The sequence below is a fragment of the Thermobia domestica genome, chromosome 11 (genome assembly GCF_964235325.1).
Source record: "Thermobia domestica chromosome 11, izTheDome1.hap1.1, whole genome shotgun sequence".
In the NCBI taxonomy this organism is placed as follows: domain Eukaryota; kingdom Metazoa; phylum Arthropoda; class Insecta; order Zygentoma; family Lepismatidae; genus Thermobia; species Thermobia domestica.
Window position 1 is genome coordinate 87,567,089 of NC_137464.1, and position 27,650 is coordinate 87,594,738.

Sequence of the window (27,650 nt, forward strand, 5' to 3'; positions counted from 1 at the left end):
AATCACGATTTAAGTCAAGATTTAAATCACTTGATTTTTTAAATAAAAATCGTTGATTTAAATCGAATTCCGAAACAAATTAATTTAAAGTGAAAATAAGTAAAATCCCGTTTCTGTTTTGTTATTTCGATTATGGAAATTAATAATCATAATACAATGAGACTCAAATGTACAGTATAGTATGAAAACAAATGTCATGCGGAGGATGATTAGGGAAAATCCCGTTTTGAATAAGCAACGGAGCAATCCTGCTTTCTTCTTTTCGTAACATTGGGTTTGGGTTCTAAGATCGTTAACTATTTCAACGGGGAAATCACTATCGACATTTAAGAAGAAAATTATTTTTTGAGCGTGTCTGTTTGTTTGTTCCTAGATAATAGGGCGTATTTAGAGGGGTCCTATCCCCTCTCCATTTTTTGTTTTAGAACTAGCTTGCGGCATGAAATACATAAATTTCGCCTAAAGTTATGAGTTCTTAAAAATAGGCCCTTGTCAAATATAAGTAACTTTTGTAAAAAAAAAAGTGTCATTTTGATAAACGTTGCTGTACTTTTTCCTTAATGCTTAACCTTTTAAATTATATCACCTATTTTTAGGTGATAGGGTAGAATCTTTATTATTCGATTAAAAAAGTACCAATAAGGTTTTTTACTTCGTTTTCTTCAAGACTGGAGGTATTCTAGAACACATTACATATGCTTTCACGCCTTTCTGCCTTGAGGAATAGTGTGTAATGACGTCATAAATTTAAAAAGATATTTTTTGTTATGAGTATTATTATTATTTTTTGGAGGGTTACATTTTGTATTCAGAAGACTGAAATTTTGCACACTCGATCAGTGCACCCCTTAATAATTTTCAGATGTTTTCAGATCTCTGTGTGGAAACAGCGAGGTCCAGATGGGCAAAAATGTTTAAAAAAGAATATTTTAAACAAAAACATAGCTTTTTTGCGATTTTCCCGCCTCAGATGGAGACATATGAATGGTACCATTTCAAAGGCTATTTTATTCTGAAGAAAATGATGTTCGTACTATGCTCCTAGGATAAATAGGGATGTCTCAGGAAACTGTTATCTGAGATCCTGTTTTGTCCGGGAATCTGGGGTATTTGAGGAATATTATTTTTCGCGGGCTTACTTTTGCACCTACAAGATTGAAGTTTTGCATATTTACTCAGTGCACCCCTCAGTATTTTTCAGATTTGTTTCAGATCTCTGCCTTAAAACAGAGGGAGGGGTCCACAGATGTATTTTTTTTTATATTTTTAACAGAAAATTCCTTTTTTGTGATTTACCCGCCCCAGATACATGATGGAGACATTTGAAGGGTACCATTTGAAAATTTGTTTTATTCTGAAGAGAATAATGTACAAATCACGATCCTAGGATAAATAGGGATGTCTGAGGAAATTTTTATATTACATCCGGGTCATCTGGGGCATTGTGGGAATGTTCTTAGCTCATTGTTAAATAATTCCCTCACCCTTACTATTCAAGATAGAAGCTTGAAATTTTGTACACACATTTAGTACACCCCTTAGTATTTCCCAGTTGATTTTGAGATCTGTGCGTTAACACAGGGGAATCCAGAGGGATCAATTTTTTTTAAAAAAAAAAGTAAAAAAATGCCGATTACTCTCAAAATTTCCCGCTGCAGGGACATGATAGGGAAATGTGAATGTTGCCGTTTCAAAAACTGTTTTATTCTAAAGAGAGTGATGTATGTATCATGATCCTAGGATAAATAGGGATGATGCTGTAGCTGCTTGACTGAAAGTCTATAATTTACGTTTAAAAGGAGCCATAATTTAAAAGGGTTAAGAAACATTGTTTGGGATTGATATAGGTTAACGATTGGGGATAATTCAAAATTCAACGCCAATACTTTCAGTTAAATAGCATAATTAGCATTTAATACTAATTCCTAATGCTTTTTCTTCAGTTCGCGACTTGCATTATACGAGGAGAAAGATTTGATTTAAATAAAAAAAATCGATTTAAATAAAAAAATCAACAGAAATGATTTTTTTAAAAAAAAAATCATGATTTTTTTCCACCCTGGTAAGTATAAAAGCATGTACTAATTAACGGAAAGGATTATGTTCAATAAAAAGATATGAGTGAGTATAAAAGCATGTACCAATTAAAAGAAAGGATTATGTTCAACAAAATGATATGAGTGAATATAAAAGTATATACCAATTAACAGAACGTATTAAGATCAACAAAATGATATAAGGAAATGCTAAATCTCATCCGTAATTTTTGAGTTGAACAAAATGATAGAAGTGAGCGAAAACCATATACCAACCGACATATTAAGTTTTTCAAAATGATATAAGGGAGTATAAAAGCATATACCAATCGATGGAAAGTAGTTGAACAAAATGATATAAGTGAGTATAATGTCATATGCCAATCAACTCAAGTTATGAACAAAATGATACGAGTTAGTATACAAACATGTACCAATCAACAGAATATTATCAGAACAAAATGATATGAGTAAGTATAAAGTATGTACCAATTAAAAGAAAGGATTATATTCAACAAAATGATATGAGTGAACATAAAAGCATATACAAATTAACAAAAAGTATTAAGTTCAACAAAGTAATATAAGGGAATGTTAGAGTTCATCCGTAGGTTTCGTGTTGAATAAAATGATGTGAGTGAAAACTATTTACCAATCGACATAATATTAAGTTTTACAATATGGTATGAGGGAATGTAAAGCATATACCAATCGACAAAACGTATTCAATTGAACAAAATGGTATGAGTGAGTATAAACTCATATACCATTCAACAGAACGTATCAAGTTGAAGAAAATGATATGAATACGTATACAAGCATATACCAATCAACAGAGCGAATTAAGTGGAACAAAATGATGTGTGTGAGTATAGTATCATATACCATTGAACATAACGTATCTAGTTGAAGAAAATGATATGAGTAAGTACAGAAGCATATACCAGTCAACAGAACGAATTAAGGTGAAGAAAATGATATGAGTACAGAAGCATAGAGCAATGAACAGAACGAATTAAGTTGAACAAAATGATATGAGTATATATGCATATACCAATCAACAGAACGAATTAAGTTGAACAAACTGAGATGAGTGAGTATAAAAACACATACCATTCAACAGAATGTATCAAGTTGAAGAAAATGATATAAGTATACAAGCATATACCAATCAACAGAACGTATTAAGTTGAGCAAAATGATACGAGTGTAGAAGCATATATCAATCAACAGCATGGATTAAGTTGAGCAAAATGATATGAGTGTGTATTAAATCATATACCGTTAAACAGAACGTATCAAGTTGAAGAAAATATGAGTAAGTATACACGCATATACCAATCAACAGAGCATATTAAGTTGAACAAAATGATATGAATGAGTATAAAAGCATGTACCAATCAACAGAACGTATCAAAATGATACAAGGGAATGTTAAAGCTCATCCGTAGTTTTTTGAAAACTGGAGAAAAACGATTTTTTATGTATTTCTAAAAAGTGATGCTGTACATGAAACATGCCAGTTATTGAGATAAAGCTTGTATTGGAATATTCCCTCATTAAGCTTTTTACTATGACATTATACCGATATGGCACTACACGGCATGGTTAATGAAGTATAGCTAAAAATGATAGATAATGCTTTATTTTTTATTTCTACTTAAATAAAATATTATCTAAATGCAAGGCCTACATCTGTTGATAAATCACTTCAAGCTTAACAAACTAACATACTTAAGTGAAAATTCTCATGTGTAGTATTTTTGGAGAAAATCGAGAAATGAAATTTTATGGAATTAAAGAAAGCATGATTTTCGTCACAAATAACTGACAGTTTTTATTTTGCTGGAAGCAGTAGCACTTGCGAGCGGAATCTAAAAAGAAAATCTATAAGGTGTTAGAAAACTTCAGGAAGAGAAGAAAAGAAAATTAATGTTAGAATAGCAAAGCCATGGTGATTGGAACGAAGCGATCGGTTTCAAATATAGAAATAGGAGGCGAGAAAATAGAACAGGTGACTAGTTTTCGATATCTGGGTAATATTATTAATAATGATATGAAGTGCGAACCTGAAATGAAAGCAAGGATAGGAATGGCGAAAAATGCCTTTAGGAAGGACAAAAGTCTTATTTCGTTGAACCTTAAATAAATAATTGAAAAAAGGACTCATAAAATGCTTAGCGTAGTGTAAATTGCTGTACTATATGGAGTAGAAACATAGACATTACACAAAAATTATGAAAAATGATTGGAAGTTTTCGAAATGCGAGTATGGAGAAGAATGGAATGAATTAACTGAGTCGAGGGGGAAACGAATGAGAGGTTGTTAGAAATGGTGTTAGAAGAACGATTTTAGATATTACTGAGAAGAGGAAGAGAAGATGGTTGGAACATTGGCTAAGAAGAAACCGTATCATGATGAACGTGTTAGAGGGTGTGATTATAGGAAAGATAGGGATAGTGTGAAGGAGGCTACAAGTAATGGATGATATAAAAACAGAAAGATCATACGTGAAGACGAAGAGGTTAGCGGAAGACCGTAGAGCATGGGAGTTTCTCAATTGCGGCAAGTCACATGCCAATAATGGCAGAATATCTATGATTATTATTATTACTATTATTATTATTATTGCAATTTTTTATGTATTGCATAAGTAGATAAACACACTCTGAAGTAGCAGATTGTTGTTTGCCCTTTCCTAACCGTGACACACAAACTCTTTACGCATGTACTACTTGTAAATGAAATCTTTGTAAATAAATTTTTCACTTTGATCCGTTTACCAAAGGATAAATAAGTATCCTATTAATGACCTAACAATCATGTACTTACCAGAAATCCTTTGGCGATCCAAACCACATGGCAGGACAGAGAATAGCGCTTATTACAAGAATCCAAATACAGAATGTGATGTCTGGGGCAACATCCGTCAGCAGAGCTTGAAGTGTTTGTGAAGCTAATAACAGGTATACAGTGCCAACGCCAAATAACGTTATTTGGATGCATACTGACACAACTCGACTGTTAAAGAAACAAAGCAAACAAATAGTAGTTAATAACAACATTTCTGCTAAAGATCATTGCATGAGATCTCTTCTCAGAGCAATTTTTATATGGTGGAGACTAGTAAAACTAATGCTAGATTTTATGTTTAAATATCTAGAGCAGTGGATCCAAACTTAGGGCCTACCCCTTTGGAGGTACACGCAGAGCGAGCACGGGAGCGCAAGCTACTGACAGAAATAAACTGCAATTATGAATAATACATCACTTCTAATGACCAGTTAAGTTCAGATTTAGCAAGCTTCACAGACGTTACATGTTTGACATTTTGACTTTCCTATTATTATTATTATTATTATTATTATTATTACGATTTCAGAATTCAATGCTGCACTTGAAATCATAGAATGAGTCAGACAAAAAGTAAGTATAACCAACGAGCCGGACGGATGGAGGCATGAAGTATCCAGGTTTTACGAAGAGAAAGAGGGCGCCTGGTAAACAAGTTTGGGAACCTCTGATCTAGAAGTAAGTGTTCCTGTGATGAATGGATATTGTATGTAGCCAGCAGATTTTTACTCTAAATAGATGTATAATATTTAAATGTGGACGAAGCGTCATCTGACAATTGAGAAAGGGTAGGATTTAACATAGGACATTAATGCTTTTCATTATTCATCTCGGGTCTATAATTCTTTTTTGGGGAGAAGGGGTTGGCAGATGGCACAATAGTTTAATTAAGGAGGTTTGGTCAAAAAACAACCTGTCGTAAACCATTCCCTCTACTTCTCGAGTCTAGCTGCGTGTAACTGTTTCTTCTTCCCTCCACTGAAATCCGGTTTTAAAGGGGCACGATTTTTGACATCATCTAGTCTAGGACATCGAGGATAACATGACGAGGGAACTCGGGCACATTCCTCGAAGATGTTTGATGATTGCTTTCAACGACAGCGATAACTTTGGAATTGGTATTTAGATGCGACACGGAAGAAATATTTTGAAAAGGACAAGCACTAGTAGTAGTAAGTCGCCCATATGATTTTTTCAGCATTAGTCCAGAAATTAAATTAACAGCTCTTGTATTTCTAAGCATTTATTATGTAGATTATACATTTAAGTAATTACACAAAGGCTTAAACGTATGCATAGCGCTACATTTGAACTTCTGGCATTAAAATAATTTGCATTTACAGGAAATTCTGGACTATTGGATTCTGCTAACGTAAATTAGAAAAACTCTATATTTTATCGGAGTGACTTAGATCGTTGTTCAATTTTCATCGATTCCTTTTGTTGATAGTAATTTGAAGTTTCTGCCTACAATCAAGTGTCGATATATACTCATCATGTATTACAGTAGTTAGTAATTATATTGTACCCCCTTTTAGCCTTCTATGGTCTTCTTGGTTTGGTTATGCTACTATGATTGAATTATGAGATTTCTGTTGCTATGGAATTATCAAAGAAAAGTCAATCTTCGATATTAAATGCTGCAAAATTATTAGATTGTTCCATTTTACTGACATCACATAATTTAAAATTCTATTTCTTCTTTCGAAACCGGGAGCGTAGATCAGCATGAGATAGTGCGCCATGGATAAATCTCGATATCTCATTTGAAAATGGCTTCCACAATTAGTGTCAAATGGTTAAATAATTCAAGTTTGAGACTTATGGCTTTGTAATCATCACAAGTAGGAATGATGTAGTAGTAGGCATTTCGAATCCGTTTTAGGCATGCTATAGAAATTTCGAATACTCTTGCACACAGTTTATTTTTTGAAGCAATAAAGTCAATACGGTAATTCGTATTAGGTTAATTCAAAATAGATGTTATTATTAATGGTATTAATTAGTAGTATGTTAAACACAATTACAATGCTTTCTATGATGCTTTCTATTGTTTCACTATTTTGTCCCTAATATATTTTAACATACAAACGCTTTCGGAAATTCAGTCTTCTGAATAATTCTAAAAGGTTTAAGTGCTATTAATAGAAAGATATAATCTACTACCAGTTCTAGACAATAAAACTTTCGATATTTACTCCTATTTTGAAAGTAAGTGAAAATAGGAAATGAAATATGATAAGGGGGCCAGGCTATGGCTAATAGTACGATTCAAATAAAAAATCAATATTTTGATAGCACTAGAAATGTCGCAAGATTGATCCCCAGTAATGGAATATTGCTACTAGTTACATAATCATACCACTTTGTTACGGTAGCTGTAGTTTTTTGAGAAGTAATACCCTTCCATTGCTATTCACTCATAAAGTAAGATATGAGACATCCACCCTCTCATAATGTAAAGTTGAACCCAAAAATGGTCGTCAATCATAAAGCGAAGATAGAATTTACTTTATGCATATTTTAGTGATTGCGTTAGTTTTCATTTTAGCTTCTAGATACACTGACCAGCCGAACCACTTGCTAGACGGTGTCAGGGATATCAGTCAATTAGTTAGTGTAATGCTTATGTGTAGAATGGGGAAGGAGGATGATATATCAGAGTTTGATAGAGGCCAGGTTGTGACGACCAGACAGCTGGGAACGAGCATCTCCGAAACAGCGCAGCTTGTTGGGTGTTCACGAGGTGCCTGGTCTTGATTAGTGTCTTCCAAAGGTGAAAAGGAAACCAGTACCAAACAAGGCGTGGGGAGACCACTCCTCACTAAAGATATAGAATATCGTAGTGTGTCGAGATTGGTACATGATAGGGCAGAAATTATGGCACAATCGACAATAAACTTTCAACTAGACAACGCAAAAGTGTCTGAGCACACTGTACACTGTTAGAATGGGTTTTCACAGCCGACGTCCTACACATGTACCTGTACCGAGTTAACCACATCGCATCGTCAATTACGACCGAAATGGGCACGTGCACATCGTCATTGGGCCACAAAGAAATGATACGACGCTGCATGGTTTGATGAATCACGATACTGAATTCATCACATCAATTGCCGAGGCAGAGTCCGTCTTCTAAAGGAACAGCTGCTCGAAACGTGTATAGTAGGACATCGATAGACTAGTGGTAGTTCCATTATGGTGTGATGAACGTTCACACGATCATCCATGGTCCCAGTAGTGCGTGTTGAAGCCATCATGACCGCTCCTATCTATCGGCAGATCATTGCTGATCATGAACATCCATTCATTGGTCATGTTTCCAGCTGCTAATAGTATCTTTGTCACAAGGCCAACGTTGTACTGTGGTTGTTCATGACGCACAATAGTGAATTTCAGTTGCTGCAGTAGCCCCCAAACTCACACGATCTTAACCCAATTCAACATCTTTAGGATGTCATTGAACGTCAGATCCGAGCTCATTAGCCCCGTCCTCCACAGAATTTACAGAAATTAAATTACTTGTGAGCAGCGACGCAACTAGGGTAGTTGTCGCCTAGGGCAAGAACTCGCCTTGGCTCTCTCCCCTGACCAATCAAACCAAAACGCTCCCAGACTATACCTACTCACACACTAATTCTCCCATTTCATTTTTCTTCGGTGGTAAAGTTTGTTTTCAAAATTGCAGTACATAATTTAAATTTTAGTTCAAGATAAAACACCAAACTAATTAGTATTTGATTGCCAAGTAATCTGAGAGTAGCATGCTCGACATATTCACAATGTTTTTGGAATTATATCGACATGTGCATATGTGTAGAATGAATCAGCAGTCTGTTGTTTTAGAATAAAATATTTAATTATGAGAAACAGTCAAGCTGTTGTCTCAAGTGTTATATTCTGACATTTTGCAAATCTCTTAAATCCATGTAAGTTAAATGAAAACACAAAAAGGTTGAACTAAAATTTAACTTTCCAGGCTCTTTTGGTTGCAAAGTTTTTTACAATGTCCTCAAAAGATAGCTTTGAAGCTAACTTATGTTCTATGGATATGATCCTAAAGTTGGTGAGTCGGTGTTGTCCTGTTAAGTTACTGAGGTAATTTTTTATGACTTTTTTGCTAATTTTTATGGCTTTTTATGACATTTCCTTGCATTATAGTAAAAATAAATATTTGCCCAGTTTTACGTCCCCGCAATCCGGCCCTCTTAGTAACGTCACTATGTGTGCAGATGTAAATGAAATGAAATCTTTAAGTTTTACGTCCCACGATTATGCCGGTTAGGCTAAAGGAGACGCTGATGATGAGAGATGAGTGAAATGGTGGAATGAAGAAAGTGGGAGGAAACGGGAGAACCCCAAGAAAACCCACGAGCACAGTGTTTGTCCACCACAAAGTCCACACGGCGCGAACTGGAATCGAACCAGGGACCCCAAGCACCAGAGGTAAACGCTCTACTACTCAGCCACCGCCCCCCCCCCCCCCGTGTGCAGATGTGTGCATTATGTTTACAGCCAGTTACTAAGGTCTCGTTGCTTCCATGCCAAATAGTACTGCTTCTGTATTGCGTACCAAAGGCGGCCATATCATATATTAGGCAAATGGTTATAATGTTTTGGCTGGCCAGTATAAGACCAATACAATTTAATAGGCTTCGAAACTTTAAAATATATATTACTTGTATTTTGGTGGTGGAAAAGATATCATTTGTATAAACGCTTGCGATATAATTAAGCCTCGTATTGGATTAGAAAGAATTTCGGAATTATATGTATCATAAGGACGTTTGCTCTATTTTCTCTCAATTAAAAGAAACATTGAAATACTTTGAACTTTTTAACCGTTATATTTGCTTACTCATTTCAATGCAAAAGATGAAAACAAAATACTGAATTCAGCATTTGAAACAAGATAGCCGTGTAGAATTTCAACTTAAGCAGATAATGTTAAGCTGCACAATTTCTACATAATGAACAACTTAAATAGCAATGAAGTGGTTGTTTCATCAACATTTCCTTCTCTGAGCTATGAATAAATGTGAAATATGGACCTAGTATTAAGTCGTTAATATACATAAAGGAGGGTTTTTTTATAGACAAATTTTCACTGAAAATAATAATAAAACATAATTTTTAGTTAAATATCATTGCAATACATGTTTTTGGATAAGGCTATTTTTAGGTAGAGTCTATGCCACATTAGCGGACACGGTAGCTCAGTGGTAGAGTGTTCACATCTGGTGCGTGAGGTCTCTGGTTCGATCAGTGGACTTTGTGGTGGACCAACGCCGTGTTCGTGGATTTCCTCGGGGTTCTCCCGTTTCCTTCCACTTTATTCATTCCATCATTGTATTCATTTCCCATCATCACTGTCTCCTTTAGCCTAGTCGGCATAACCATAGGACGTAAAACTGAAAGATTTCATATGATCTTTGATTTGATTTCAGTTTAGCATCCTTTTTAGCAGCGAGGGTATATGAGACTTGGGTCTACAGTTTAGCGTGGGATCCGAACCACATGAGCTCCCACTGAATCGAAAACAGGTCTTGCACGCCAAAGGCGCGCGCGCTAACCACTTATCCACGAGGGAGTTCAAAAGATTTCATTTCATTTCATTTCTTCTGTGCCAGATTAATAAAAGGATGAGGAGGATTGTATAACAAAATGAAACTTATTACGTAAGCTTTAGACTGTTCAGAACATATATTCCAAAAACCATAGAAAACTCCATAGACCATCTACAGGTTAGTAAAATAATACCCAGTATCAAAAAAATCCAACACTGAATAGGCGGTGTAACCGTCTGCGGATATCTGAAAGAATAACGAAAATCTGCACTTTAAATCAGGAATCGAGCGGGTTTTAGTCTTGTTGCTGTTATGTTCCGTTTTTATTATTTATTTATTAGCAACTTGGTTGCTAATTTTTTCATAAGTAACAAAATTCCGAACGCTATACATATTGACTTATAGAAATACTATTCGGACTTCGTCGTTCAAACACTATGCAGTTGAAGTAATTTTTTTGGGGGGGGGGGAGGGAGGGGAACGTAAGTTACTAATTTTTTAGACTCAAATATTTAATACTAAATTCAGTACTGTAATTCGGATTAACTGTAGTGCATTAAGTCACGTAAAATTATAGTGAGACAGATACCCTAAGGCACACCATAGATATATTGTATCTGTGCTTACGTTAGTGTTTCATACAGTTTATTGTTTCGAACGGAACATTTACTTACCTTGCCCACACGCCTTTAGCTTTGAGACCAATGGATTGGTAAGGATTTCTCACAGCCTCTTTAAACTCTGAGTACCGTTCTTCAACAATAGCCCAGCAGAGACCCAGTCGCGTTCCACTGTAACCAGCATTCACACAAAGGATGAAAATTAATATAATACCAATCCAACCTGAAAAAAAGAGAGGCGAAAATAAAGGTAAACAGATATGAAGCATTCATTTTCCTTAAACAATCCTATTACAGTGCTGCCAATTTAGCCATTTTTATGGCTTAATTTAGCGATTTTCACATGTTGATTAGCTAGAAAAATATATGGTTTAGCTATTAGCTATAAAATTTTAGCCAATTGTGCACCCGCAATTGCCAATTTCTAGTCACTTGTTGTTAGTAGTACTTGAATCTCATTTTCAATTAAAATTTTCATGAGAAAAATATGATTAGAATAAAATGAAAGATTAGTCCGAAGTCAGGAAAGTTGTCTATAGTGTAATATTTGATCGAATTTTATTTAAAAAAAAAGAAAGAAAGAAAAAAAGAAAAATAAACTTACGTCAAAAACAAAAATTGAACTTCACAACCACCGTGTTAGTTGCCATAGTAACGTATATTGTTTAAACATTTTGATTATTTATCGCAATTGTTAAATGTAAGTTAAATAATTTTATCATATGTGTTCATTGTTTCTAGTAGTGTTGATAAAATTTGTATAATGATAAGATTGTTCACCATGGCCTGTATGACGTACGGCAGGTGAGCATGTCGTTTGTTAATACGATTCATGCGATATTTTAAAAACAGATCCCAGATCCCTCTTTTATTAGTCATCATGTCATCAATATTCAACTCATAGGAATAATCACATATGACAATTGAGATATCGGTACGGCTCTATCCAGGCCCGCAACCAAGGAGGGCTAGGGAGTCTGAGTCCCCAGACCATGACGCGTCAGTATTAATACAAAATATACAATTTAGATATTTTTGCTTTAAAATGTTTTCTTCTCAACTAATTTTAATCACTTTAAGAAACTACGAGGTAAAGAAATGTATAATAGAAAACAGCTAGGGACGAGTGATAGCGAGAATTCACATATCTTTTCAGCAAAAAATTTACAATTTTTGGTAACTTCTCAACTATAAAAGAAGCGAGGAAAATTGAATATCGGTAATCGTTGTAGCTGGAATGGTCGGAAACAAATATAGATTTAGAAAAGACCCAAGTCAGAAAGAATACAAAATGAGTACCTAATTCCGTGAATTCCAAATAAAGTTAGGACGCTAGACTCTATTTGTATGTCTGGGTATTCATCTAGGATCTAGGAGATAAAAGTAAGATTGCTAACTCAGTGAGAAGCAACAGGAAACATTTTTTTAAGGTATAAGATTTTTTTGTTTTTCAATTACTAGAGAATAGAAAAATGGTAGTAATTGAAATTTAAATCTACGGTAGTAGCACTGCTGTAAAACACAGCCCTACAAATTTGCAAAATTTTAAAAAAATAAAGAAGTTACTTTACCAACAAATAGTGCTACTACCCTATAGTCGGGCAGAATGTCATGACTAAGGATGCACGATTTCGGGAAGACTGTCTTTTCTTTTGTAACAGAAACTACAGTAGAGATTTTACTTTATTTCTTGTACGTCCGATATTTTTTAAAAAATATTTTATTTCTGATTTCTTTGCACCTTTACTTTCGAGTGATGATAGCCAAGAAGAAAGAATGATCGTTAAAAAGATCAACGCATTTAGGCGTTCTATGGCCTCAACTTGTTTGTCATAAAAGCGATTTTTGGACGTTTTTGAGTCTGTTCTTCCCGATGCATGTACACTCGCGTAGAGGCCATGCCGTTTAATGCACACAGACCGAATTTAAAATGAGATGGCCAGTTTCTCTAGAGGCATTTTTTTGAATTTTATTTCTACTCCATACATAAGAGGGTACTTTACTGAAGAAAAATTAAAATTTGCAATTCTCTCGAAAATGGTGGTTTACATTTCATAACTCAATATACCATTAACAAACCTATAACATAGTATAGGTCTTTTTCTACGAAAAGTCCAAAAAGGGTAGTTTATTCTTGGAGGTAAGTTGTATTTGAAAGATTTTCTCAAAAACTACTCAGGCAATTTTGTTCATATTTCGTAAGAAATATTTCATTAATAGCCCTATAATATAGCATAAATAATTTTCCTGAAAACATCCGCAATGATTAGTTTACTCTTGAGGGTGAGTTTTTACGGGAGAGTTTCTGAGAAACATCTGAGGCCATTTTATTACGTTTTCATTAATATATATTTTATTAATAAAACTACAATATGGGAAGTGGTTTCTCATCACTCAAAGATTCAGAAGGGATTGTTTACCCTTGAGGTGAGTCTTTTCCGGATAATTTTCTCAAATATATCGCAGGAGATTTTGTTCATATTTCGTACCACGGTGGCTCAGTGGTAGAGCACTCATGTCAGGTGCATGTGGTCTCTGATTCGATCCTAGCTCCTCAAAATGAGCTACAAACATATTGTGCGTGTTTTTCTGATTATTCTTGTTTCTTCCAACTATTTCCTCTCCTATAGTTCGTTCATTATCATCATTACCGTCTCCCTTAGCTACGTTGTATGTACCCCCCCCCCAAAAAAAATCATATAAATAAATATTCAGTTAATATTACACTATAATGTACTGTGAACCATTTCACTGAAAAATTCACTCAAAAGATGTAGTTTATTCTTGAGGTTCAGTTTCTTTGGACTATTTTCTCAAAAAGTTCTTAGACAATTTTGTTCATATTTCATAAATACATATTTCGTTAACAACGCTAAAATATAGCCTAAGCAGTTTCTCCATAAGGAGTTTGCTCTAGGGATAAGTTTTACTCAGGCGATTTTTATCAAAAATTACTCAGCCGATATCGTTCGTATTTCACAAACATTAACAAGAGTGTCATATGGTATGTCATTCCAAATGATAATCAACAAGGGCTAGTTCCTCAGCTGGTTTTGACATCCTGCTTAGACCATTTTGTTCACATTTTATTAAATAATGTATTTTGTTAACAACCGTTCAATATGGTGTAAGCCATTTCTCCTGAAGATATCCACAAGAAGTAATTTATTATTGTAGTTAATGTTTTCAATGGTTTTCTCGAAAACTTCTCAGCCATTTTGTTCATATTTCTTAAGCAAACATTTCACTGACAACCTATAATGTGGGATAGATCATTCTTTTGGAAAAATCACAAGAGCTAATTTATTCTTGGGGTAAAATATTTTCAGACTATTTTCTCAAAAATTACTGAAGCGATTTTGTACATATAAATAAATACAATTACAACTCTACAATATGACCTATGATATTTCAAGGAGTATTTTATTCAACAAGGAGTATTTTATTCTTGGGATGAGTTATCTTCAAAGTTTTCTGAAAATACCTATTATAAATGTGTTTATATTTTCTAAAGAAATGTTTTAGTTATAAATACAGAATATCTGAGTTTGATTTAATATATAGGAGAGAGGAAGTTTAGTGCGTTGGTCCGTATTTTATATTTTATTTCTTTTTAAATATACATTTTAAATATTTTTTTCGGAAATTATTATTTAAATAGTAAAGATCATTATGCTTCCTTAATCTAATCCAATCTACATCCATTTCATAAACTATAAATTAATAAAGGTAGTATTAAGACCCCACACTTACCTTGTCCACGTTAGGGGGAAAAGTTGAACGATATTTGGTGTGAAAGGAATTGTGGTGAAAGAGAAATAGGTTGATGTTTTAATAAACGTTTGAAATGTCCATTATTATTATTATTATTATTATTATTATTATTATTATTATTATTATTATTATTATTATTATTATTATTATTATTATTATTATTATTATTATTATTATATTATAGGGAGTTAGAGTGAAGGGATATGTTGAGAATTATGGTTACCACGCATACGAGATCTCAGTAATTATTGCTGTAGAGCGGTTTAGAACTTTTCACGGCTTTTGCTCCCCCCTCCTAAACGTCTGTAGTTGGCTGCGGGACTGCTCTATCGCTAAAATTTTTCGTGTTGTTAACAGTGAAATCACTACCAATGATTTCTTTCGATCGATCTTGCGTCGTCTAGTCTAATCTTCGTTTCGCCTAACTAATTATTTTATCCTGTTATGCTTTCACAGACGAAATTAGAACACTAATTTGCCTAACCCTCGTTTCACCTAAAACGACTGACAAAAATTCTCGAGAATTGGGGGAAAATTGCATATTCTTAAAATTAATTTCACTTTTCGAAACTTTACTTTTCATTCATTAACCAAACAGAAGCAAGTAGTTGTCAATTATATTGATTCCTTAAAAAAAAAAAAAAAGAAAGAAAAAAAAGAAAAAAGAAAGAAAGAAAGAAAGAAAAGAAAGAAAAGTCTACTTTTAATTGGCCTTTCAGTCAATAAGGAATATCTGAATTTTCCCGTACCTAAGATTAAGAAAGTTCTAAATGTTGAAACAGTATTTTAAGCTGTTAATTTTGCTAGTGATCACAGATAATTATACTGAGAATAAAAATAGTCATTTTAAAAAATGAATAGCTTTCTCATTTTCCTTTCGTGTAGCTGATAAAAGTGAAGCTTCCCAAATAATATCAATTTCTATAATCCTTCATACAGAAGAAGAATTTTATTTTGTAATTTCCCGTTTAAGTTCTGTGATTTTTTTTATTGTACGCCATTTTAGGAATAACACAGGTTATGCAACAAGAATTCTTATTTCGCCTAAAATAACGAACACAAACTATATCTGTTATAACCATAAGTGATAATTGATTAGGCAAAGCGATGCGACATGCTTTTTCACTGGTTTCACTAATAGCCAGCGACGCAAATCTGTCTTCAACATTGGGGGTGGGGGACGTGTAAGACAGTTCAGATTTTTTTTTTTTTTTAAGGAATGTTCAAAATATTTATGAAGTTGAAAGACAGAGCTCTGGAGGATTAGGAGAGCAGAGTTGATTTCAACATTGGGAGGCGGACAGATTTGAAGCTTTTTCTGAGGGACATCAATTTCATCTCACTTTCCTTTGTTGTAATCGGACACAAATCACATTTCTCCCCCCAAAAAAACACATTTCAAATCGGATTATTGGGGGGGCATTCCCCCAGTTCCAAGATTGGAGGGGACATGTCCCCCTCATCCGCCTCGGGATTTGCGCCAGTGCTAACAGCTAACAAGTTCGCACTATAAGATCTGTTTCTTTTTTCTTTTTTTTTTCTTTTTTTTGTTGTTGTTTAAATTTTCATTTATGAACATATACTATTTTAGAGAACCCAGACTCCGGAAAATTTATTTTCAGGAATCGGAAATTTCACTTTCCGGAATTCGGAAAATTTCGGATTTCGGAAAAATTCCAAAATCCAGAGTTTTCTAAATTCCAAATTTTTTCGAAATCCAGAATTGGTCATCCATAGTACTTATTCCTATTATTCTTAATAAGTTGTTCATGTACAGACTTGGATATGAACTGTTAAGATCCAGCGATCTACACACGAACGATAAATCCATAATGATGTTTGTACTGCACAATAGTTCTCTGCAAATAATTAGTGTAAGAAACTCTGGATGTTCCAGCGACAGGAATGAAATACCATGTTAAATAAAAATATGCTGTTGTAAAACAAAAATGTATTTTCCACGACAAATTAACGAAAAAGTCTAAAAATCATAACTGTAGTTACGTTTTGAAGCGACCCTCAAAGCCTTCTGCAGTTTGTACTGCTAGTGCGATCAAAACAACAGTAATACTATCAATGTCACCCAGAGTCAAACTGACAGTATGGCTCGGATGTAACTCGTCTCTCAATGCAACATGGTAGTGTAATAGGCTTATATTCGCTTTAACAAAAAATGAAATGAAATCTTTAGTTTTACGTCCCACGTTTATGCCGGTTAGGCTAAAGGAGACGATTCGCTTTAACATCTCTTGCATGAAAACTAAAATCCAATGAAGAAATAAAGCTGATTAATATCAACAATATAATCAAATGCAGAATTATATATAACATTTCTAAACTATTATGTTTATTACAAATATAATATCGAACAACTTGTGTAAAATAATTCAAATAATTTAACAATTAACAATTTATTAAAAAAATATTCAAATAATTTATTAAATAATCAAATTCAAATATCAATTAAACCGTTAAATAGCTACTAGATAGCATGTATTAAACCTTTCGGATCAGATCAATAACTCACTAACTAATAATATTGAAAGTATAATAATTGAATTTTTAGCATGAACTTTATAGACATTCACCAAAAGGTAGCAACCTTAATTGTGTGCCGTGCTCAATTCTTTTGCAAGATTAGTTTTTTTCTTCTTTTTACCAGATAATAGTCGTCGAACCCTAAGTACCATCAATGGCCAGTTGTTGTTGGTACTAGTAAAACACAATGATAAATTATAATCACAGCGTAATATATCAAAGAACTTAAAATGAGCACGTGTTTTACGAAAGTTAAAGTATTCATAGTATTGATTTTTGATCCTTATCCTGTGGATGGTTAACACACATACGAGTGCCTGTGTAAATAGATAATTATCGCTTCCTTAGTATGCATTATATCTACGTCAATCAGAGACGCAAGAGATATGACGTGTTTGAATTCTATTATTAAGGTTAAACATGGCAAATATTTTTCTTTGTTTCCAAATCAAAGAAAGAAAGAAAAAAAGCATTGAGTGCTAAATATAAATTGAATGTTATACATGTCTCTTTCAAAAGCTAATTGTGTGGATTTTTTCTTCTTTTTATGATAGGCGGTAGTAGCATTCTTTTCATGGTGTGCATAACATACAAGGGTTGTTCATTTAATTCCTAGACTGGTACTGTAAAAAAATAATAGGGACATCTTACCAACTATTCGTGTTTGTCCGCTTCAAAGTACTCTCTTACTGTATCTAACGTCTGTCTCCGTCGCTGGAAGTAGTCCTAGAACGTCTGTTGAGGGCTACGCCGGAGATCCCTCGTCGTATTATTCTGGATGGTGACAAATCGTTTCCTTGTTAAGATGGATTTCAATGCTACGGACATGAAAGTCACACGGAACCAGATCAGCGAATAAGGGGAGATGGTATATGACAAGGCTGTTCTTTTTGCTCAAGTAGCGATAACCTCTTTGAAGTGTGACACCGAGTATTGTCATGATACAAACGCCACTCTCCATATGTACTTTTCTCCGGACGTTTACGACAAATAGAATCGCGTAATCATTGTAACACATCTGTGTGGAAGTCCTTATTGACAATTTGGATACGTGAAACAAATTTGTGTGGCGCAACTCCTAATATAAAGTAGCACTTTCCCCGACCATTTTGGGTTTCAGGGGTACAGATGTCTTCCATTGAAACGACGTCACTTTCATTTCGATTTCATACTCCTAGACCCATGATCCATACTTTGTGATGATACAGACTAGAAAAGTCGGATCATTAGCGGCTGTTTTCTCCAGTTACCTGCTGATGATGACAAAAGTATCCTACTGGTTGTGTGCGAATCCTCGGCATGAATTTCGCTTCTACATACCGCATACCTAATAAGGCTCCATGTAAGATTTGATTACATGAGCTGATGTAAATATTTGGCTTCCATGCAATTTCACGGACAGTCAGTCTACGATTGGATCTCACAAGTGTATTGATCTGGGCAATTTTCTCCTCATTACAATTGACTACGGGGCGGCCAGAATAGGGATCATTCTTCATGGGCATTTTCCCAACTTAGAAACATCCAAATCACTGAAATGCCGTTGTGTGACTCATTGTTGCATCACCGAAATGTATTTGCATTTATTGCGTACATCTCTGTAGCCGTTTTTCCAAGTTTAAAACAAAATTTAACACAGGTTCGTTCGCTGTTCATTTTGATCAGTCATTCCACAATCCGACACTGACCACACAACACACCATACACAAATTCTTCTCACTGAACATTGCCTTGGCTCAGGTGAGCGATAATGCTGTCACATCATAACGTCATGTTCTCACATACAACTACGGTGTGAATTCCGAGCTACAAGTAATACTTTCTAAAAAAAAAAAAAAATCAATTTGGAAATTAAGTGAACCGATCTAGTGTATATATAGACCTATACAACCACTTTATACTTCATTTGATGTCATAGACATACTCGGAACTTTAAATTAGAGGGAACAAAAATCTCAATACCTGAGTCATTACAGAAAAAGTATTAAGAGTGTATTCATGTATTATAAGCCATGTATTCTTCAATAAGATATCTGTAGGAAAGCTATCCATTACAAAGATCATTTGTCCCTCTTTTTCCGTGTGCTTCCTACGTTTACTTCTATAAACTAAATCGAGGTGTATATAGGCCCCTCAGTGGCGGATCTAGAAGGTAAAAACTGGGGGGCCAACCAGAACCCAGACTATGATAGGTATATCATAAGTTTACTATTAACTTCCATATATATATATATATATATCTTAAATTATTTTTGTCATTCAAGAAACTGGGAACCTAGCCCTACCCCGGCCCCAGGCTAGAACCGCCACTGAAGTCCCTACATAAAACATTATTTAACAAAACCAAGGTATCATAGTAAATGAATTGTAAGCATAACTGTTTAAAAAGGATTACATTTGTTACAAACACAAATTAATAAAACATGAAACAGTCGCTCATTTCCAGAAAGAATGATGTAACTCTCAATTTATTAACTATTCACAAATGGTTTATTCAATTTATTAATTATTCAAAAATTAATGAAACATGTCTATACCATATATCTTCTCTCGTTTATCTCTCTTTCTCTAGTGAGAATGGTGGTGGTCGGTGTGTATGTGTTTCAGATTGGATTTATAACTTGATCATCCAAGTTGATTTCCTCATTTCATTGGTTGTGTTTGAATTTCCTAATTTCAGTACTCTTTGGGATTATTTGTGTATTTAACAGTGTGTGTGCCTTTAGCTGGCAACAGTGTTCAAGCTGCTTAACGCTTTTCGATTGTTTTGTGAACAGTGTGAGTGTGGAGGCAAGAACATGCAGTTTTGGTGACCATATATCATGGTCGAAGATCATACTATATAGCACAAACAATAAGCCGTAGCATCACAATCATTTGCAACTAAAGACCTTGTGAATATGTTTATTCTCGTGTATTATTTTTGTGTGCAAACTGAAGTTGTAATCACATTAAATACAGTGAATTTATATTTAGTTGCATTCATGTGGTATACGAATCAAGCCTTACAGTCCACTACTATGAACATTGTTTTTAGCATTGTCATTGTATTTTAGTGAAATTACAAATATATACATTCATATTGTACAAGTACAAAGAATAGGTATATGAGACGTGAATATACACTTCAACGTGCTTTTCGAACAACGTTATCTACTATGGTGTATCAAATTTACTCTCCTGCTTCAAAAGCGGTTATGCCAATCATTTAGCCAAAAAAATATCGTATACCATTCTTTCGTACAGCACCGAAGCGGCATTATTGTCCACTGTGCTTTTGGTCTTGTTTATTTATTATTTTAAATGTATTTTTCATTGTTGATATTTTACTTAGATGGGAATATACGAAGCATATAGTAGTTTTCACTTTACATTCTTCACAAGGTCTTTCAGAAAACTTCTTTAGAGTGTATGTCTGTCACAATTTGATTGTTTTATCTCTAAATGTGTTACAAACAAGTTCATGTCTTCTTTAATTTAAAAGAATTAATGTAAAAACGTGCTTCACGTGACTTGACAATCAAGCGTACCGGTATTCTAAATTTAGATTTCAATGATGATAGCTACACGCTTATCGTCTGGCTTATGTGGTGAAACGTTTCTTATGAGAAAAACTTACAATCACAAAAATCAGGACTCTCATTCAGTTCAGTAGACGCATTACCAAACTAGTACAGTAAAACTAGTGAAAAATAGGGCTTAACCTAGGACTAATTGCAAAATAAATGAAACAAATGCCAATTGTTTTATTTTATGTTTTTATTGAGCATGCAAAAAGTATAGAAGAATTTAAGTAGGGGAACACCCTCAAAATGGCCACTTTCAATATAGCGGCCTGTACACTTTCAAATAAATTATGTATATTACTTTTTTCGGTTTATTTCTTCAAACCCATTAACTTTATAGTGAAAGTTCTCTCCTTATTTTTTATTTGTCTTTCTCTAATCTTTCGAGCTAATACTTCCAAAGTTACAGAAAATTATCTGTTGGCAAATGTTCTTTTATATTGGTTATTAACAATAACTGAATAGTACTTGGTAAAACAGATTGCTTATAAAATTTAAAGTTACGGGGAATAGTTATTTTCACTTAGCCACTATACACTCACAATCACATATGATTATTATTCTCAATACAGCTTATAAAATATAAAATAATGGTGAATAATCCTTTTTACATATCCACTATACACACAATCACATGTGATTATTATTCTCAATTTACGGCAACTGAATGTTGTATTCTAGTATCACTTCAGCGCAAAGAAATAAAAGTGTGAGTTGAAAACTAGTCTGGATACTCGTCTCAAAACAAGATTTAGGAGAATTCAGGCAACTTGTACCATGAAATTCTCCACATGCGGCAGTGCAAACCATTTGCTGTTTTCTACAAGTATTTTTTAGAATCACAATCCCGTCGAGATTACATCTGATGGCCTTTAGAATATTTGCAGGAGCTGCAGGTACGGACATTGGTATCAGAAGAAACCTATCTTCAACTTGTTTCCATCCGTATTCCTCTGGCTTCAATTGCTTATCTAATTCAATCCATTGTTGCACATACATATGCATCAAATGGAACGCTGCTGCATCACTTGTGGATGGGAAGCATTTAGCTTCAACCACAGACAATTGTGTTGATATTTTTTGACAAAATGTTTGGTAACGCAAGTTCTGCAACGTATCAGTTGATTTACCATTGTATAAATAAATTAAGACTTTTTCATCTGCAGCGATGATGTTCTTTTTGGTGGACGAAGAATCTTTGAATACTCTTGCTTGCTAAATAAATAGTTTATCTTTAGTTTTCTTCAATGGCACAATTTTACCTATACCAAGCAAATGCGATGTCGTATCACATTCAGCAATCGCATGAATAAATGGAAGGTGACTACAAGTTTCTTCACTGAAAATAGAGCATTCATGTTCTATGTCCCAAATACGTTATGAATTGCAACCCTTTTGTCCCTGTGATCTGAGATACAATGGTAATCCACCTGCTCTTGCGAAATAAGAAAGTAGTATCTAAATATCAGTATCTTCTGCACACACAAGTGTCTTCATTTCTCGATCAAAAGATCCAATATATTTCAGACAAATATTTTCTTCTAGGCCTTATGTCTCGAGAACTACATATTGTATAATCAAATCAAAACAAACAATTTTCTCAGTATGGTGTGCTTATTCCGTAAAAATATGAAAACTTGATTTAGGGGCCGTTCAAAAATTTTGTTGCCCCAGATCCAAAAAATCCAATATATTTCATTCAATCAAAAATTTTCTTATATGCCTCATATCTCGAGAACTACATATAATGTAGTCAAACCCAAACTATCGCTTAACTCAGTATGATATGCTTATTCCGTAAAAAGGTATGAAAACTCGATTTAGGAGTCGTTCAAAAATTTTGTGGTCCCTGATCCTAAAACTAATTATTTGCCAAGTTCACAATTTTTTTAATGCATTTTTTTAGATCATTCCCAAAATTCTTGGCCAAGATGGCAATCTTTTGAAAGATTTTTTGACCATTCCTAAAATTCTTGTTCTCTCACATTCAACACAAGTTTTTACAATGTAGACACCCGCGTCGTTAGTAGCATATAGTATTTGGAAGCCCTCTACTGGTAGTGTATCACTCAGCATGTTTATGGAACGCTGTTTATTGTTTGGGTTTGCGAGGAATAATTCCTTCTTAGAGTGAAATGGCATGTCCCCAGTAAATGTAACTTGAACTCCTTTTATTCGCTTCGATCGACGAACATGGGTTGTCTTTTATGCTTGGTCCAGAACAATAACCGTCAAAGATAATGAAAGCTTTGGGTTAGATTCTTTAAGGAAACTGCACATAGCTAGCACACACAGAATTAAAAGTCTCACGTTTTTTGCCGCCATCCACAACGACTTGTTTTGCTAATAATGTTTCACTTGATTTATTCAATTTATTTCTTACCATCTTCCACAACGCATCTGCTAATCAGACTCTTTCGCTTCTCTCATAAATTCAATGGTCAAACAGGGCTGAAGGATATTGTGATAATTCGTACTTGAACACCTCATACTTTATTTTCATTATTTGAATGAGCTACTAACAGCAGCCTCTGGAAGAGAATTTGTTCTTCCATAAACACATTTTGACCATCGATAAGAATATTGCTTTTCGCATTCATAGTGACAAATTGATGCAATCTTTTAAATGAATACTTACCAACCTCTTTCTCGACTACCTAGCTCAGAATTTTATCTCCAACTTTCTTTGTCATATCAACATTAACATTCATTTTACTTCACTTCCATTTATAATATTGTACAGCATAGTGTCTCCAATACTGAAGAAGAAGGGGTTTCGGTCCCGAAGGTATTGCAAAATAATTAAAACATCTTTCTGATCTCTCCTCACTCTAGCAGAGTACACTCCTCATGTTGATCACTTGTGTGATATTAAAGTCTCATAGCTCTTGTAGGACGTAGTTAATTTCAGTGTATGCTGGCATAGACAAAATCTAAAGTTACCTTTGGGACTTCCCAATACCTCTACCTCATGTTACTCCTCCTGTGGTTTCGATGTTTGTCATTAGAGTCTGCTCAATCACGAGATCATTAGAAAATTCTGCCCAGTAACGATAACTTCGTCGGGTGACGTGGTGCCCTCAGAGAACAATTTGTATACGTCCGGATGGTCATCTTGTAGCCGAGTCATTTCCTCTAGGTATAGGTACACTGATTTCAGTAGAGGTTGTGACCACAGGCTGCAAAATATGAAAGCATTTCTTTATATGTACTCAAATGCAAATTCCTCTGTCCTTTCGGATTGATAAAGCTGCGAAGGATATCTACAAGATTCATGTATTGAATCCATAGATTGCTGGTACGACTATCAGCTGCCAAAGATGTTTTCTTATCCTTGATAAGACTGTGAATTTCCTTCAGTAGTTCATGTGAAATGAGTTGGGAGTTGTTTTTTTTTTTTTTTTTGTTTTTGTTTTTTAACTTATAGCCATGTGATACAGTTCTCTATACCAAACCACATACCTTTTGGAACAATATGGTCATTATCAAGCAAGGAAGTGTCACTTGTCAAAGTGCTCTGCATAAGCTCAGGTGAACTTTCGTATAAAATGGTGTTCTCAGATAAAAGTATATTTAGAACTGCACCACTTAGTATGTGAACTACAGTGTTTGGTGCGTACACTAACTCTAATATCTCTTTCAACCCTGTTCCACTTATGAGATGCCCAATGCAACCCAAGAAACTCATCAGTAAGTGAAAACCTTCTAAACACAACGCTATGGAACTAAGGGAAGTATCTACAGAATTATCATGCTTTCCAGCAAAGAGACCAATATAAAGTATGTCAGTATAAGTAAAACCAATATGACCACTGGCACAATACATTTAATCTGCACTGTACTGAGAAAAATATAATTTAACATATTAAAAAGTCACAACCTAAAAGAAAACCTGTATATTCAAGTTTAAAATTATTTTTGTTATAAAATTATCTAAAAACATTTCAACTAATGATAATAATAATGATTTTCAAAGTAACACAGCACATATGTTTCTATGGAAGTTCTATAAACAGCAAAGTTTCTTTTAACATGCGCCGCTATTTATAACCTGCGGAACCCAAAGTCACAAACAACTTGCTTTATAACATTAGGAGTATGAGCCCGATTTTAATGATGTGGGTATCAAAATGAAGGTTAAAGAAAGACGAACAAAAGTTAAGCGGGGAACTTTCACTCTAAAGTTAATAGTTTTCTCGAAATAGCTATATATATGTAATTTATTTGAAGGTGTACTGATCGCCATATTGAAAGTGCTCATTTTGGGGTTGTACCCTACTTAGATTCTTCTATACTTTTTGTATGTTCAATAAGAACATAAAATAAAACAATTGGCGTTGGTTTCATTTCTTTTGCAATTAGTCCTAGGTTAAATCGTACTTTACTGGCCTAAACCAAGTTAAAATCGTGTAGAATCGTAAGATGTGTGCGTGCCAGCGTGGAAGGAGTTGAACAGTGTTCATTGCAGTTTATTTCGGTCATACAAGTTAGCGATAGCACCCTCCGACTAATTACTATATGCACTGAAATGAAATTAGCTGGGTCACTTTCAACGAGCTTTACCAATTACTTCGAAGGTTCTGATTATTTATTTAGAGAAGCTAATGTAGGTTAATGATCAGTACAAGACTCGATCCCGTCGTCCTATTTTATAGCTATCCTTTGAAAGGAGAACCTATGGAGGGGTTGTCAGATTTCTTCGTGGTTTTCCGTGTGCACTTCTTCTCTTCCTAGAAGTGTAGTTTCCATCTCTCGTCTGCTACTACTTGTTTACAGATCGTTAAATAAAAAAAAAAAAAAAGAAAAAGAAAAAGAAAAAAGAAAAAAAGAGAGAAATGAAATCTTTGACTTTTGCATCCCACGATTATGCCGGCTAGGTCGGTACTGTATGAGACGGCGGTGAGATGAGAAATGAATGAAATAGTGGAATGAAGAAAGTGAAAGGAACGGGAGAACCCCGAGAAAACGTACGCACACGGTGTTTATCGCGAAAGTTCAATTGGCGCGAGCTAGGATCGAACCAGGGGCCCGATGCACCAGAGGTGAACCCTCTACTGCTGAGGCACCGCAGCCCCGATCGTAAAAACAAATGTTTATATTAAAAAGATACATGTGGGTATACAGATCCTTGCATTATGAACCATTTAGCAACAGATTGTACCTATTGTCTGATTTTTTCTAGCTGTGACACACTAGTACTTGTACATTAAAAGTATCTAACTGTAGAATCACTACATAGATGTCTTAAATATACTGTGATATTTCTTTGTGACCATCATGATGTGCACCAAGAAAAATAGTTCTAAATGTCGGAAACAAAAATTACTTTTATACATGAAAAATTAAATAGCTCTTCTCTCTAACTTGACTTTTGTTGTCATTTTATAACTACTATGCAATTATTTCATCGTACACAAAACACTCTCGGAAAATTTACTTCATTGGAAGGAAGAAAGAATTATCTACGAAACTCATGAGAGCTGTAGGTGCCATGTCTCCTGGTGTATACTTTTCCTTCAGCTAGCAACTTTCCCTATAAATTAATGATAATGCGCGCAAATTATTGCACAAAAGTGAAAAAGAATATTCCCGTTTATCGTCCCAGGATTATGTCCTTTAAGCTAAGGAGGACGAATGATTAAGGCAAGTGAATGATAAGAGAAGAATTAGTGCAATGAGAATGTGGAAGGAGACAGGAGTGCCCGAGGAAACTCAGGGACACAATGTTGTACATTACAAACTTATTTGGCTGGGGAACGAACCAGGGACCCTATGTGCCAGAGATAAGTGCTCTGCCACTAAGTCCCTCGTACAAAGCTCCAATCTATTTTGAAGTAAAATATTACACGTCTCATACATTACCTTTAACCTTCAGAATTTCAACAGAAACCCTGAACACTATCAACAGTAAAGACTGAAAAAAATAATTTTCTCTTGTTGGGTAAAAGTTTCATGTACTATTTTAAATATGTATTAAGTCGCTGCTGTAGTGCATCTCTGTGCACATTTTTACAATACTGTCAAAGCTTCGCCAAACTGAAATGTCTCTTTGTTGTTAAAATTACCTTTTTCAACATAATCTAAGTTTTCGTTTTACAATTTAGAGAGTTTTAAAGTTCATTCCCGTATCAACTACGGCACCCGTATGTAAAGTAAATGGGGAAAAAATAGAATTTTCATTTTCATGCATTATTTCCAAAATTAATTTGTGTATGTATGTAATATTTTTAAATCATTTCTGACGTGTAAATTTGTTACTTTTTTTGACGGTCTGTATTTTGGTGGAGAGAGGTAGCGCTCCTCGGAAGTCCCCTCCCCCACTTCCGAATGTGTCCCCGATTTTCATTTTCTACTTTTTCATATACATTTTGCATAATTATAAACATTAGTTACACAATTTACGTGAATGAATTATTTCTTTATTTTTGCAGTGACCCGCAAGACGGGAAATACACCTACATAGTAGGCTGAGATACGGGAAATTAGTGAATTTTACGCTGAATAATTTACTGCATTTGACTTATTTACTAACAATTGTTTAAATTTATATTTTATTTGGTTATTTTTATTTAAAATCAAACTTACATTATTTCAACTGAAGAAGCTACGTATTTTTTTTTTTTCTGGAATCGCGGACACGATACCCATCATTCGTTTTTTGTTGTATTCTTTTAAAGTTACAGTTGGAAGTT

General features: G+C 34.3%; 1 protein-coding gene across 3 annotated transcripts in view; it reads right to left on the reverse strand.

Annotated features, from left to right (window-relative positions):
* The window catches only part of LOC145664262 (uncharacterized), a 300,981-nt gene that overhangs the window by 21,149 nt on the left and 252,182 nt on the right, over window positions 1-27,650 (reverse strand). For all 3 annotated transcript variants that reach the window (XM_081730772.1, XM_081730771.1, XM_081730770.1), the window contains exons 3-4: window positions 11,135-11,303; window positions 4,870-5,058 (exon numbers count right to left, since the gene is read on the reverse strand). In XM_081730772.1, the coding sequence (XP_081586898.1) occupies window positions 4,870-5,058; window positions 11,135-11,303 (358 nt within the window). The remainder of the gene's footprint in view (window positions 1-4,869; window positions 5,059-11,134; window positions 11,304-27,650) is intronic.